At 39.1% G+C, this 16,101-nt stretch overlaps 1 protein-coding gene across 1 annotated transcript in view; it reads left to right on the top strand.

Annotated features, from left to right (window-relative positions):
- ITPR2 (inositol 1,4,5-trisphosphate receptor type 2) overlaps positions 1–16,101 on the top strand; it is a 525,336-nt gene that overhangs the window by 379,156 nt on the left and 130,079 nt on the right. The window contains exon 45 of the mRNA XM_029205992.1: positions 1,022–1,144. Within this exon, the coding sequence (XP_029061825.1) occupies positions 1,022–1,144 (123 nt within the window). The remainder of the gene's footprint in view (positions 1–1,021; positions 1,145–16,101) is intronic.

Raw genomic sequence — 16,101 nt, 5'->3', positions numbered from 1 at the left:
ATCATTAGTGTGTCTTCCTATTGTAGAAGTTACATTTTCCTCCTCACTTGTGACATGGAAATTATGAAGAAATATCACCATGCTTTAAAATCATTGGGTTTCAAAAGCATTGAGAACATTCTCGAACCATATAAGCCAGTGCCCCAATGACTAAGTCCCAGTCTTATAAACACCATTGTTGGTGCTATGGGGAAACCTGTGAAGGCACTCTTTTGCTCTCTTTAATAGTAAGGGATGGATTCAAAGAAGGCAGATAAAGAGAAAGATAAGATGCAGTTTGATTTAACATACATTTAATGAGAGCATAAATGCAAAACATACATTTAATGAGAGCATAAATGCAAAAAACAAAAACAAAAAACTCCATCCATGGAAGGCAGTGGGCTAAGAGGAGCAAGGCGTTCCTTATTCTTATGCTTAAATGGAGCGGTGAGTTATATATTCATTCGACAATATCTCTGCACAATAGCCCTTTGAAAATACCATTTCCTTTGCCTACAACATTTTTATCCCATCATCTACTTCCTCCTTGTGACCTACCCTCAACTTCTTGCCTGAGTTAGTGCCCCTGCCCTGTGCTTGCTGAGTGTCTCACAGTTGTGTTGGCCTCTTGATTTGCTGACAATAAGTTCCCTGAGGGCAGATACTCTCTTGTATCCACTGTTGAGTCCTCAGGGCAGAGAACGGTGTCTAGCACCATGTGTTCTTGTTATTAGTGGGCCCTTAATAAATAATGGATGTTTATCAGGGTTCCAACATCTCCCAGTTGATGGGAACTCTGGCACAGTCAGCATTAAAAAACCAAAGCCAAATTTTGCAAAGAAAACAGGGAATATTGTAGGAAAATACTTCCATATTCATTTAAATACAGATGGTTTCCTAGGCTGTTTTCATTTAGAATTCTTTTATACTTTTCAAGTCTTAGGAAGCATTCCAAGTTTTAATTACACCTCATAGATGATGTAAATGCATGTTGTTTGTGGCATTTCAAGCCTTCTTGTTCCCCTTTGTTTTTTGATAGGTGGATGTGGTGAAGAATGCCTATAACCAAGGATTGGAATGTGATCATGGGGATGATGAGGGCGGAGATGATGGTGTTTCCCCAAAAGATGTTGGACACAATATCTATATTCTGGCCCATCAGGTGTCACATTTTATATCTTTATATTGTTTTGCTAATCTTATCAATCATGTCTTGTGTCAATGCTTGCTATCATATTTTCAAGTTCTGTTCCCTCCATTTTTTCAGCACTTGCCTTCCTTGCTCTGGGTCAAGGAAAAGAAAAAGTTCCCAGAGTGCCTGATGTGGCCACCAGGGCTGTGCTAGGGGCTGGTCCACAAGAAAACGATACTTGGTACCAAAAACTGGGCCAGCAGGGAGGAGACAATCCCATGTCAGAGCCTGAGGAATAGGTAAACCACGGCAGCAGGTGGAAGTCTTGAAGGAGAGAGGAAAGAGGCTACTGAGAAGATAGAGAGTATGATATGAAGTAAGGGATTGCATTCAGGTCAAAACAGGCTTCTGGCCTCTTTGAATTGTAGGTTGGCGTTTTTCCTGCAGAAGCTCTAAAGTGACAGCCTCTAACTGGGTTTTGTTGGGCTTCTAATAAATATAAGGCTAAATTTACAGTCTTTTGAAGGAAAACCATTTCTATTTTATAGTAACTTGTGAAAACAGGTGCTTGATAAATTTTATTTGATAAATTTAATTTCATTAACCTGAAGATCAGCTTTAAATTTGCATCTTCTAATGCAGAGTTTTTAGAAGTTAAAAAATTGAAATGACATATGCCCATTTGATTTTATCCATATAGCTCTCATTTTCTTACAGGATGAAGTCCAGACTTCTAGACGTTCCCAATCTCTCTTTCTAGTCATTTTCTCCCACTGACAATCTCTTCCTTTTCCTGCTTCCCTGTACATCTTACCAGATAATTGAACAAACATTGGTAGCTATAAGTAAGACTCTGAGTAGATTAATCTTTTTAGTTTTTAAATTTTTCCACTTTTATTGAGATGTAATAGACATACAGCACTCTGTGAGCTTAAGGTGTTAAAAGTTTCCTCTTTTAGACAGTTATTGCCCTTCTCTGTCCTTTGTATAACTCCCTAATGTATGTAACTTTGAATATAATTTTTACAAAAAATGCAGGGAAGGAGGGCTTCCCTGGTAGCGCGGTGGTTGAGAGTCCGCCTGCCGATGCAGGGGACACGGGTTCGTGCCCCGGTCTGGGAAGATCCCACATGCCGCAGAGCGTCTGGGCCCGTGAGCCATGGCCGCTGGGCCTGCGCGTCTGGAGCCTGTGCGTCCGGAGCCTGTGCTCCGCAACGGGAGAGGCCACAGCAGTGAGAGGCCCACGTACCGGAAAAAAAAAAAAAAAAAAATTCAGGGAAGGAGTCAAATTCTAAAAGATACTAATACAAGAAGCTGGTATCATTTTGTAATACAGTTGCACCATTGAGAAGATTTTTAGGTCTCTCACAGTATAGCGAAATGCACATATAGAAGAGAAAAAGGTGAGGGCACATGGGTTATAGCTAGGAAGACAAGAGAGAATTTTAGTTATTGAGGAACTGAAAGTTAAGATGAAGGGCATACTGAAGGAAGTAGAACACAGAGATTTAGGATGTGGAAAAGAAAGTGACAGAGAGAGAGGAAGCGAGAGAGAGGGAGAGAGAGAGAGGGAGGGAGGGAGAGAGAGAGAGAGAGAGAGAGAGAGAGAAAGAAAAAAGGAAGGAAGGAAAGGAAGAAAGAGAGGGAGGGAAAGAGAGAAAGGAAAAGAAAAAGAAAGAAAGAGAAAGAAAAGAAAAGGAAGAAAGAAAGAGAGAAGGAAGGAAAGAAAAGAAAGAGAAAGAAAGGAAGGGAGGAAGGAAGGGAGAAAGAAATTGGGTGACAGGAATTGAATCAAGCTAGAGAAGGACTGTCCAGAGTCTGAATGAGAGTAGAGAGAAAAAAAAAGCACGAACTGAGAATTAAAATCATATTGGTTTCTAGAATTAATATAGAAATACAGTGACACAGCATGGGTACATGATCAAGGAGTTATTTCAGAAGCTGTAGCGTTGTGGAAGGAAAACAGCAAAAAAGAGAAGGGCAGAATGAGCAGTAATAAATTTTAGAAGAAGGAAGTCAGGGAATACAGCCACCCATGTCCTTTTGACTGAAAGCTAGTCTTGCTCTGTCTGGAAAGGTTATCCCAGCTACACGAGCAAGACCTGACCCTGTGTCTTTTAAGTGGGAAATGAACAACCAGACCAGCCAAGTCAGACCTAGAACAAATAGAGGAGTAGATGTTGGAGCCAGATCACCTCATACCCATGAAGAAAACGTTTAAAAATGCAGTTTCATGTTACTAGTTATAATATGAGTAACAATAAAAAAATCAACGTCAAGAAAAGACCTATATTAGGTCAGTCCAGTTTTAAGCGGATTAAGTATAAGAGTAGAGAATACAGATTTTTAAAAACAGGTTAAGGTGAAGGTCAAGAAGAGTGGAGAATAAGGATAAAGGATGCAAGTGCTAGTCATGGATTGAAAGATAACCATATAAAATGTGAAAGAAGTTTAAAATGAAGACAGCATAAGGTCAATGATCTTGATGGATTTGAGTTTATGAAACTGTTAGGAGATAACAGATTAAATTCAACGATGATGGTGGAATTGTCCAAGGAGTGGGAATTCAGAAGCAGTTAAAAAAAAGTAACAAGGGGTTAAAAACAACTTACTGAAATGAAGAGATGAAACAGTGGATGTGAAAATGGTCTGAATGGTTATCTAGAGGTTTCTGAATTTCTGAAAACCAAAATGTTAGAAAAGTGGTAGTTTGCAGAGCTGGGATGGTACAATATAGAGATACATAAATAAAGCCAGTCTTCAGGAAGAGAGAGAATGTCAGACTGAGCGAGGGGAAGAAGGAGATTCGGAATTGCTGCATACTTAAGGGCTTGTGGTTAAATGGTAAGACTGTAAACATGGAACGAGAGTCCATAGGAGTCCCTTCTAGGAACTCAAGGAAAGGACAGGGATGGCAAAATATATGCAACAGTATATGTAACCAGCAGTATAGTTAAGCAAAGGTCTGCTCACTTTCTTACAGCGACACAGGAAGTTGTTGCCTTGCCACTTTATAAATGTGTTCTCTGTGAGGTGACTCCTCCCACCAATTTTAATGAAAAATTCAGTTTTCACCCAGAAGAGAGCCCGCTGTGCTCTTTTGATCTTTCCACAAATGACTCCTTTGGCTTTCTCTAGGCCAGGATATCGTGCTGGTTTCTTAGGAGGCCAAAGATGGTTGCTGAGTTCGTTATGAACCTGTTGTCCAAATAGGCCCCATACTGAGACACAAATGCCAAAGACAGTGGTTGTGAACACTGCTTCAGAAGTAGCCATGTAGCTGTGCTCCAAGTGTTTTCTTGCATCCAGGTTTGGCTGTTTTCATTGTGAATGCAGAATCGTTTGGCTCCAGCATGCTAATGACCATGCAGATTGATTTCTGCCTTTGCACAGTTCAGTAATTCCAAAACTGAGGTTCAACTTCCTCCTTGTTTTACTATAATCATCTTTTGTACAGACAGTTTATTTTGGTGCCCTCAGACTTTCAATTTTTGTTGTTATTCTTTTCATGGTAGTGAGGTAGTTCTGCTTTTTCCACCATGACATCCTTTCGGCCCTTCCTGTGGTTGGTGTTACAAGAAAAAAATAATGCTTCTTGTAAGTGTCTTGTCTGATCTACATAGAACTATAAATACATCAAAAAAGGGAATTTCTTAAGTTCTAGTACCATAGTGTCGTGCAGAGAATTTCCTTAAAACTCAGCTGTGTGTCCGTTTTAGACTTTCTGTCCTCCACATGCCCTTCTCATGCGTCTCTGTCTCCTCTGTCTGCTCTAGTTTTGATCTTTTACATTCTGCTTTCTTCCTGTTCCTTCTCTTTATTCCTGTCTTTCTATAGAACAGTTGCTGCCTGCAATCTAGAACATTGCTCAGTACTTTAGGTTAAGTTTAACATATAAGTCATATTGTTTCTTTGATTCCATGTAGCGATTTCTGTTTTTCCAAGACGTTTAGTTTAGCTTCATTTCTTCCTCAGTTGTGCTGAGATATAATTGACATATAATATTGTATCAGTTTAAGGTGTTACAACATGTTGATTTGATACATTTATATGTTGCAAAATGATTACCACCATAGCATGAGTTAACACCCAATCCAGTAACATAATATCATTTTTCTTTTGTGGTGAGAACATTTAAGATCTCTCTTGGCAACATTCAAGTTTATGATACACTATCATTAGCTATAATCACTGGGCTGTACATTAGATCCTCAGAATTTATTAATCTTATAACTGGTAGTTTGTACCCTTTGACCCCCATATCTCTCCCTTTTTCCCCCACCTCCCAAACCCTGGTGACCGCCGCTCTACGCTCTTTCTCTGAGTTTGTCATTTTTAGATAGCACATCTAAGTGATACTATACAGGATTTGTCTTTCTCTGTCTGACTTATTTCACTAAGCGTAAGGCCCTCAAGTTTCATCCAGGTTTTTGCAAACAGAAGGATCTCCTTTCTCATGGCTGAATAAGATTCCATTGTATATCTATACCACATCTTCTTTATCCACTTATCCATTGACAGACAGCTACATTGTTTCCATATCTTGGCTATTGTGAATAATGCTGCAGTGACACCCTTTATTTCAATGCCTACTAGAATTAAGTATAGGGAGAAGTGTTATGTGCTTTTCAAGATGGGGAGAAATATTATATAGCAAGCCTGTGGAAGGCAAAAATAACTCCTGGCTCTTCAGGCGAGAAAGAATGGATCCCTTTCATTGGATATATGAAATTATTTTTTAAATATAGGCTTTAAATTTTTTCATCAGCATTTCCCATGTCATTAAATAGTCTTTGAAAACGTAATTTTAATGTCAGCATAATTGTTCATCGTTTGAATGTACCATAATTTATTTAATCACTCTTTATTGTTAGACATTTAGGTTTCTAATGTTTTTGATATTATAAATTACTCTATGATTAACATCCTCATACATTAATCCTTGTCTGCTACACTGACTATTTGCCTAGGATAAATTCCAAGAAGTTTAATTACTAGGTTGCAGGGTAGTAACTATTTTATGGTTCTTGATACACATTATAAAATTGTTTTTCACAGTGTGATGGTAGTCATCTTACTGAATCTTAGAATTATTACCATTTAAAAAAAGCTTCACCAAGTTGATAGTGTCAGGAACATAGTGACCACTCAACACATGTTTGCTGAATGAATTAATGAGATAGATGAAAAGGGATCTCATTTTAATTCACATCTTTTGGATTACTAATAAAATGGTCTGGCTTTTTTTGTTTGTTTGTTTTGCGGTAGGCGGGCCTCTCACTGTTGTGGCCTCTCCCATTGCGGAGCACAGGCTCCGGACGCGCAGGCTCAGCGGCCAGGGCTCATGGGCCCAGCCGCTCCGTGGCATGTGAGATCTTCCCAGACCGGGGCACGAACCCGTGTCCCCTGCATTGGCAGGCGGACTCTCAACCACGGCGCCACCAGGGAAGCCCTGGACTGTCTTTTAATATGTTATTTGGTCATTTCTATTTATTCTCTGAATTACTTGAAATTGTGTTTACCCATTCTTCAGTTGGGGTTCATTTTTGTCTTAGTGAACTTTAGTTAAGGTTAATAAATCTTAGTCATAGTAGTTACATCTACTTCATCCTGGTTCATTTGCTTTTTAATGTTTTAATGATAGTTTTCTTCCACCACCTTGAGGTCTGTTAAACACTTACCTAGATTTTCTTCTAGTGTATAATGAATTCAGTTTTTGCTTTTAACTATGTAATTTTTCCGTGTCATAATGCAGGAATAATAAAAAGGTGAGTTCTTGTGTTAATTTATCTCTAAAGACATAGTCCAAGGTTTAGTAGTAACAGCGGTCCATGGGGGAAGGGTTTGTAGTAGTTATGTGAGTGTGGTGTAGGGCATGTGCGACCTTTACTGGAAGAGATCAGGGTCAAAATCCAAACCACCTTCAGGGCCAAACAAAAATGAGTGATACAGGGGCAGGTGAGGCTGGGTTGATGGGGTGATATGGTAAAGATGTTGCTTACCTCTTCTGACTTTCCAACTGGGCTTGCAGGCTCTGAATTTCTTCTTCTTTCACTATTTCAAAAAGTCCGAATTTTGAAATTTAAAAAATGTGAAAGCTCCTAATTTTTTAAAATTGGCAACTCATTCAAAAATTTGTAAAACACTGAGCAGTCGAAGCAAAACTCACCCAGCAGGCAAAATGCAGCTCAGGAGCCATAGTTTGCCACTTGTAGAGTAAAGGATCTAAAGTTCTCATTCCTTTTTTATTCAATTGCATGGACTTTTGAGTGCTTTACCAGGTGTCAGGCACTGTACTAGATACTAGGATACAGTAGTGAAGGAGACCAACAAGAGATCAGCTGTCAGGACATTTACATTCTGACTGGGAGCAGAGTGACAAATAGACGAACCAGAGATGGTAGATAGTGACACAGGCTCTGCAGTGAATGAGAAGAGGGTGTGATGAAAGACACTCGGGAGGCACTGTTGTAGATTGGCTGATCAAGAGGGTTTTCTCTGGGAAGGTGAAACTGAAGTTAGATCTAAGTGAAAAAGCAAAAGTCAGCAGTATATGATGGGGCAGAGTGTGGGGGAGCATCCCACAGATGGCTGGAAAGTGGCAGTGAGCTTGGCATGTTTACAGGAATAAATAGCTGGACCTTCAACCAGCCACCAGCACTTGAACACTATAATACTCACAAACACTGCACCTGAGGCTCATTTATTATAAGATAGTCATTCAAGAACATTTATTGAGCACCTCTTATGTCAAGCATTGCTTCAGTTGCTAAGATAGAAAATGAATAAAGATGCCATCAAAAAGCTCACAATTGAGTGTGTGTTGGAGGGGAGAGATGGAGACAGATTAATCATTATAACTGAATGTACTTAGGTTAAAATGGAGGTGTGCGCAAGACACGCTTCCCTGAGGAGTCAGGAGAGAATTCATGGAAGAGGTGACACTTGAACTAAATCGTGAAGAATAGGGGGAAGGGGGAGAACATTCCAGGCAGAGGCAATGACTCATGCACCATAGATATTTTAGAGAAAGGAACTTCTTTGGGGAATATTGGTAAGGATTTTGTATGGTATCTACTTATGTGTTTATATGAAATGAATTACAATCATTTGAATTGAGTCAACATCTTTGATAACTGTAATGACCCTGATTGTAGGCATTTAACAAATATTGCATGAATGAGTGAATGAATGAGTAGGACATGATACACTTTAAAAATTTAGTATTTTATAATTTAAGTATTATAATAAAAAACTGAATAAAAATATTTTACTGTTATCATCATTATCATCAAATATCATAAAATTAATGATATTTTTCCCCACTGGAGTGTAAATCCTTGTGCACAGACAGTTATCTTTTTCTGTTCCTGTGTCAAGTATATACCTAGCCATGGTAGATGCTCAAGAAGAGTTTGGGGGAATAATTTCTTGTAAAAATGCATGTGTGCTGAGAATATTTTTATATAATGCAGGTACTCTGGAAGATTTATAGAATCCTATAAAATTGATATTAGCATCCTGGCAGTCAAGGATCTTATTCAGCTGCTATGGACTTTCTTTTTAATTTTGTAGTTTATTCTTTGCCAATCACGTCAGCAAACCCTACATAGATAGGACCCTATGATATCTTCCCTCGTCAGGAACTTTTCTTATTTTCATTCATGATGCCACCTTTCTGCTGAACTAATATCTCCTCCTGTTCTTAAAATTCATTTAGTATTACCTTAGTTCCTTTAAACTTCAAATTGAAACCTACTTACCCCATTTCCAGTCAACAATGATCTTTCTTTATTTTGAGTTCTTATATCTATTATGTTCACCCCAAACTGCATACATTCTTTCACACTAGCTTATGCTGTGTATAATTCTAGAGTTGTTCTTTATTTCATGTATATAAGTCTAGGCTACATAATTAGCAGCAGATTCACAAAATCTGGGTACCCATAAGGCCTCATTAAAAAACAAAACAAAACAAAAAAACTTCCCACAAAGAAAAATATCACAGGGAAAAATGCTTAGGTATTTAAATCCTCAAATAGGCACCTACATATCTTTCAACAAGCAACAGAGAATCTTGGGATTACAGCCATTTATATGACCTCTCAGATTCGTGGTGAGTGGGAGCAATAAAAAAATATAGTCCAGGAAATGGATCGAAATTGGACTTCTGATTGTTAGTTTGCTGTGAGGATCTTGAAGCCAAGTTCAGTGGAAGCAAATATTTTTCTGCTTAACATTTCATGTTTGGTAGATTTATATTTATTTCTGAGCGACATAATTATTAGAGCATCAGTCTGAATTCTAGCAACATAAGAGGCCTTCACGGTGTCTTCAGCTCCTCCTTAGGTCTGCTCTGATTTCAACTGTATTCATTGAATTCAAAATCTATTAGGAGAGCTAGAGATACCAGGCAGGGCTGCATCTATATATTTTTTTTCCATGCAGGGAAATACATACATCTCCTAGCATATTTTAGACCTTTGGTTTGTTACCCTGTCCCCAGCCAAAGCCAATATCTCTTTCTTTCCTTTCAGGGGAGAGGATGGTAGGAACTGCCATCCTGTTTCAAGGACTGGGATGCTTTCTGTCATGCTGACAGAACTTGCTAGATATCTTGATAGTCCTCATTCATCTGGGGTTTTTTTCTTAGAATTTTGGTCTCATAGCTGCTGTTGCTTGAGCTATATTCATTTTAAGGGATATGCGTATACATTACTCCAAGTAGCTAAATTTTAATTTATACTGAAGTCATATGAAATGTATGTATTGCTCGAACTACTTAAAATGTTTTCCTTAGAGACTTAGGCTGCTTCACCTCTTTGCCGCTTCTATTTTCTTACGCTAATATGTAGTAATCAGCATTGCTTCATTTACTTTATTTGTAGAAATAGAAGGATGAGCTCGTAATTGGATACATAACTTCCATCTTTCATATCTTTGAAGGGTTTTAACTAACAATTTCTTCATCTTTATTATTGTTTGTACTGCAGAGAGTAGAAAACACAGCTGGGTTTTCAGCTCACAGAGGCACTTGTAGCTCAGCAATTCGCTGGCTAGAATATAGTACAAGCAGCTTAACTCTTATTCACCCTGAACCCTGTACTTTCTCCATTAGCCGATTACATCACTCAACTTCTCTGACTTCAGCTTTCTCTAAAAACATATGATGAGTATCCATGAGCTATGTTTGCAGAGCAAACTTTCAGAGACCTATTGGACACTAACTAGAGAGTAGTTGGACCCTGATGGCTCTTTTACTGGAATAGATTATGTTTTAAATAACAAAGTAACTAACCAGCTACTGGATATTTATGTATTTATTTATACCTTACCTACTTATAAAAGGAATTTGAGATTGAATGAGAAATGCACTTGTAAAATTAGACTGTTAGAATACAAGATCAAAGCCTTGAGAAGGAAAAGAATCTAAGTGTGCTAACGGTCTCTGCCAATATCCTCACTGTTTATCAGTGGTAGCTCTGAGCTTCTTGGTAACCAAGAGTAAAAAATAATGGGCTGAGCCTGTGCGTCCGGAGCCTGTGCTCCGCAACGGGAGAGGCCACAACAATGAGAGGCCCGCATACAGAAGAAAAATAAATAAATAAAATAACGGGCAATACAAGTCATACCTATACTATTCATTTATGACCAACTTATTACTGGTATTTAATTCTCAGATAAATGTATACAAGGGCAGAGGACAGCATGGTAAACAATGTTTTCTAAACTGTTCTGCAGAACGTACCAGAAAAAAAATGAACATAGCTGTTTTTAGTCCTCAGGGATAAATAATGATCTACACTTCTGAATTATAATTGAGTTGAATGTAAATAAACATGAAGTGTGTATGATACAACAGTCATTCTGAAAATAGGTATGTAAGGTCACTTCATAGAGAGACTTTCATAATGTAGAAACTTTACAATATGTGAATTTAGTTGGAAAAAAACTTGTTTAAATATCAAGAGATAGGGCTTCCCTGGTGGCGCAGTGGTTTAGAGTCCGCCTGCCGATGCAGGGGATGTGGGTTCGTGCCCCGGTCCAGGAAGATCCCACATGCCGTGGAGCGGCTGGGCCCGTGAGCCATGGCCGCTGAGCCTGCGCGTCCGGAGCCTTTGCTCCGCAATGGGAGAGGCCACAACAGTGAGAGGTCCGCGTACCGCAAAAAAAAAAAAAAATATATCAAGAGATTATTTTATCAAATCGCAAAAAATAGGCTTATCCTAATTGCCTAGCTACGTGAAAAACCTGCAAATCTTGGCAAATAGATATGTAGAAATGTAAGCAACTGAAGGAACTTGCCTGAAAACTTAACATAACTGCAGGTTTTCTTTTTTGAAAGAAATAGAAAAATCAGGTTCAGCTATTTTCCCCCTACAAGAAAGATATTTTTCTGTGTTGCTATCACAAGGCAGTTTGATGTAATAAAATAGGTTATTACAAACTAATGTTACTTTGAGCATTAATTATTCTGTGTTTCTTGGCAACCAAGGCAAAAAAAGAAATATTTAAGTTACATGATACATATATAATGCAAAAAAACCCCACCCAAAACCCAATCCCCCCCAAAAAAAAACAAACCCATACTGATTATTAGTGAAGCACAACACTTCTTTGTACCTAAGGCTAATAGGAATTTACTGAGGGAACCCTCCCTAGTAGTATTAATTACTGGTGATGTGATAGAGGTTTAGATTAATACAACTTAGTAATTTAAAAATGTCTGTCAGATACTAGATTTAAAAAAAAAAAGCTTAGCTGTATCCTGTTGCCGTGCATACTCTGTAATAATAAAAGGCAATTGAATTTTCAATAAAAAATTTAACATGATGCTATATAGACAATTGTCTCCACAAATATTCCTACATACACAATCCAGCACCTGGACAGAGCCTGGTGCATCAGAAGTGCTCCATCAGTGTTAAGGCTAATCAGATTTATTTTCATGACCTTCCTCAGCTAAATTCATTCTCAGTTCGTTCTTCATTCAGTGTAAATTTATTGATCACATACTATAACCTGGCTGTGTTCTCAGCAAACAGATCTAAATCCCTTGCTCAATGAGCCTGTATTCTTGTGGGGATGTCATCCTCCTTGAGATCACATTGCCTGTTCCTTTTGGGACAGGTATGCTGCAGACATCAATTGTGCCACAGATGGGGAATCCCGAGGGTGTGAAAATGAGAAATAGTCTCTACCCTCATGGAATTTACCTTTTATTACCGGGAGACATAAAGACAATCACAGCTCAGCAGCCCTGTGGAAGATGTGTCCCTGGGATGCTCTGGGATCTCAGGTTGGGGGTGTGCATGGGAAAATGAGTGTGTGGCTGAGACAGAGAGGGAGAGAGAGAGTTAGAGGAACAGAGATATAACTTTCCCCCGTACTCGATCATTTGCTCAGCGTTCAAGCAGGCAAATCAGCTTCTCTAAAAAACCCCTAGGCCATTGACCCATAGCTCTGCTCCCTTTTTTAGCAAAACGATCAAAAGTATACAATCGCTACCTCCATTTCCTCTTTCTATTCTCTCTTAAATTCATCCCTGCCAGCCTTTCATCCTGACCATGCCACCAGAACAGCTCGTAACGAGGTCACCAGTGACCGCCACCTGGATAAATCGAACAGCTTGTCCTCAGACTCCATCATTATTTGTCCTGTCACTAATATTTCACACAGTCGGCTGCTCTCTTCTTGAAATACTTAGCTTTCATGCAGCACGATTGATTTTCTGCTTTCTGCTTCCTCTCCAGCCCCTTCTTCTCAGTTTCTGTCACTGGTTCCCATTCCTCTCCTGCTTCTATCAGAAGTCTTCTAATCAGAGTGTTCTAGGACCCATTCCATGGCTCTCTCGTCCTCTCAGTCGACACTCCCTCCCTAGATGATCTCACTCAGTCACGTGACTTTAAACTCCAGCTGTACCATAATAAATTCCCAATTTGTATCGTCAGCGTGAGCCTCTCCTCTGAACACCAGACTGGTATGTGCAGCTGCTTGTTTGAGATCTGCATTTGAATGCCTTTTTAGGCCTCTCACACTTTACATATTTGTAATGAAACTCTTGATTCTCCCACAGGCTTTTCAACTTAGATACAGACCCAGACCCTGTGACTCCAGAACCTTAGTTTCTTCTCATTACTCTAACCCAAGGCTGGGTTGATGCCTGTGCTGTGTGCTCCCATCACACACTGTGCTTACTCTGATCACAGAACATATATCACTGAATTACTGTGGCCTGTTTACTTGTTTGTTACCACTAGACTCCAAGTTCAGCAAAGACAGGAGTTGTGTTTTATTCATTAATGTGTTGCCTAGTGCAAAGGACTGTGTTTGATACAGTAAATACTTTTGACTGATTGAGTAAGTAAATGAGTGACTATTACAGTTAACAGGCGCCCTAGATCACTAGAAAGGACATAGGTTAATATTGGTGTTGCTATAGAGGGCTTTGTGGAGGGGCTAACATTTTAGATGAACCTTATGTATTGATAAGATTTAGATAAGCAGAGAAAAGAGGAAGGCATTTCCATCACAGGGAAGGAAAGAGCAGAGGAAGAGGTAATAGTCATCATGATATGCGTATGGAGGTGAGGAACTCTGGGACACCACGACAAGGGATATGGAAAGCAGCGTGGTGCAGATGTGGAGGGAGAATGGAGGGACACATCTTACCAAATTCTGGAGGGTTTTAAGTGCCAAAAAACAATTCAGTCAAAATATTTATTGAAATATAGCATAGGGCTTCCCAGGTGGTGCAGTGGTTGAGAGCCCGCCTGCTGATGCAGGGGACACGGGTTCGTGCCCCGGTCCGGGAAGATACCACATGCCGCGGAGCGGCTGGGCCCGTGAGCCATGGCCGCTGAGCCTGCACGTCCGCAACGGGAGAGGCCACAACAGTGAGAGGCCCGCGTAGTGCAAAAAAAAAAAAGATATCCACCAACTCAAAAGCATTATTACAAGTCTTCAAAAGATCTTTTAATGATTATACTTCTATTCATGCACTAATTTATAACCTGACATTACTAAGCAAGTATTTAAAGGTAGGTCAATTAAAAAGGAACCCAAGAGAAAATAGAACTACCATACGACCCAGCAGTCCCACTACTGGGCATATACCCTGAGAAAACCATACTTCAAAAAGAGTCACGTACCACAATGTTCATTGCAGCTCTATTTACAATAGCCAGGACATGGAAGCCACCTAAGTGTCCATCGACAGATGAATGGATAAAGAAGATGTGGCACATATATACAATGGAATATTACTCAGCCATAAAAAGAAACGAAACTGAGTTATTTGTAGTGAGGTGGATGGACCTAGAGTCTGTCATACAGAGTGAAGTAAGTCAGAAAGAGAAAAACGCATACCATATGCTAACACATATATATGGAATCTAAAAAAAAAAAGGTTCTGATGAACCTAGGGCCAGGACAGGAATAAAGATGCAGATGTAGAGAATGGACTTGAGGACACGGGGAGGGGAAGGGTAAGCTGGGATGAAGAGAGAGAGTGGCATGGACATATATACACTACCAGATGTAAAACAGATAGCTAGTGGGAAGCAGCCACACAGCACAGGGAGATCAGCTCGGTGCTTTGTGACCACCTAGAGGGGTGAGATAGGGAGGGTGGGAGGGAGATGCAAGAGAGAGGGGATATGGGGATATATGTATACGTATAGCTGATTCACTCTGTTATACAGCAGAAACTAACACACCATTGTAAAGCAGTTATACTCCAATAAAGATGTTAAGAAAATTTTTTTAATTTTAAAAAGAGAAAATATAATTAGTAAACATGTAAGCCAATATGAAAACACTTATTTCAGAGCACAAGTAGTATTCTGGTTGTATGTGTTTGTGTGTGTGCTTGCATGCATCTGCCTATGTTTATTGGTTAACTTGTTTTTCCAGCTCAAACGTAAGTGAAGAAAGGTTAACCATATAGCTGACACTTTATTCCAATGATACACTGTAGAAGCATGAGATGGGATGGGATGGACATAGGGATCCACTTTACTCTTGGTCAGTAGATCCAGTAGATCCAGTGGTAGAATATTAAGGTTGTGTATGAAAATACTAAAATAAAAATATTTCTGATTTAATAGCCTTTTGTGCGTATGTGCGTCTTACTAGTAATGTAATGAGCTTTCTCAGCCTTTATGTTTTGTGCCTGTTGGTGCATTTGGAGTTTCAGAATTACTTACAGAGGCACAGAAAAGTGAGACACCATAGTGACAAAATAATGCTTGAAGATAAACTGTTGAACTAAAAAGTCAGGTTTCAGAAACTGAAATAGTTATCCTCAGCCAGACCAAAAAAGTCCCCCATCTACATCACAACCAAGCAGTTATTTGAAATTATAAGTAGGGGAAAGTTCTGGAAAGTCCCTTGTTGGGATTCGTGTCATCAATGAAATAATATCACTTCTAGAGATATAAAATGGTTTGGTTCAAAATATATCTTTTTTCTTATCTATCTATATCTAACATTTTGTCAGCTGTGTGAGATCTGCAAAATATTTTCAAGTGTGTTTTACTTTTCACTTTTATAGGTAACTTTTTGCAAAGGGCCGCGTAGTAAATATTTTAGGCTTTTTCAGTTATACAGTCTCTGCTGCAAACACTTAACTTGCCATTCTAGTGCCAAACCAGCCATAGACAATACATAAAGAAATGAGCATGGCCATGTTAAAATGAAACTTCATCTAAGAAAACAGGTGGTAGGCCAGATTTGACCCACACGCCATCATTTGCTAACCCTTGCTTTAGATGATTTTTAGAATCGTCACAATCAGAAGTTTCTCACATTTGAAAAACCTTTATGAGTCAGAATTGGTAAGTCATTTATTTGCAAGTATCTTTCGTGTTTATATTTATAACATTCAATTCACTTTGTATATGAGTGTAACACACATGCGTACACACACAACCGAGAGACGTACACTGAGAGTGTCTGCCTGGGTGAAAACGAACTCACTGGAGGTT

The sequence above is a fragment of the Monodon monoceros genome, unplaced genomic scaffold (genome assembly GCF_005190385.1).
Source record: "Monodon monoceros isolate NGI ecotype Baffin Bay Population unplaced genomic scaffold, NGI_Narwhal_1 Super_Scaffold_6, whole genome shotgun sequence".
In the NCBI taxonomy this organism is placed as follows: Eukaryota; Metazoa; Chordata; class Mammalia; order Artiodactyla; family Monodontidae; genus Monodon; species Monodon monoceros.
This window is presented reverse-complemented; position numbering and strand designations above follow the sequence as displayed.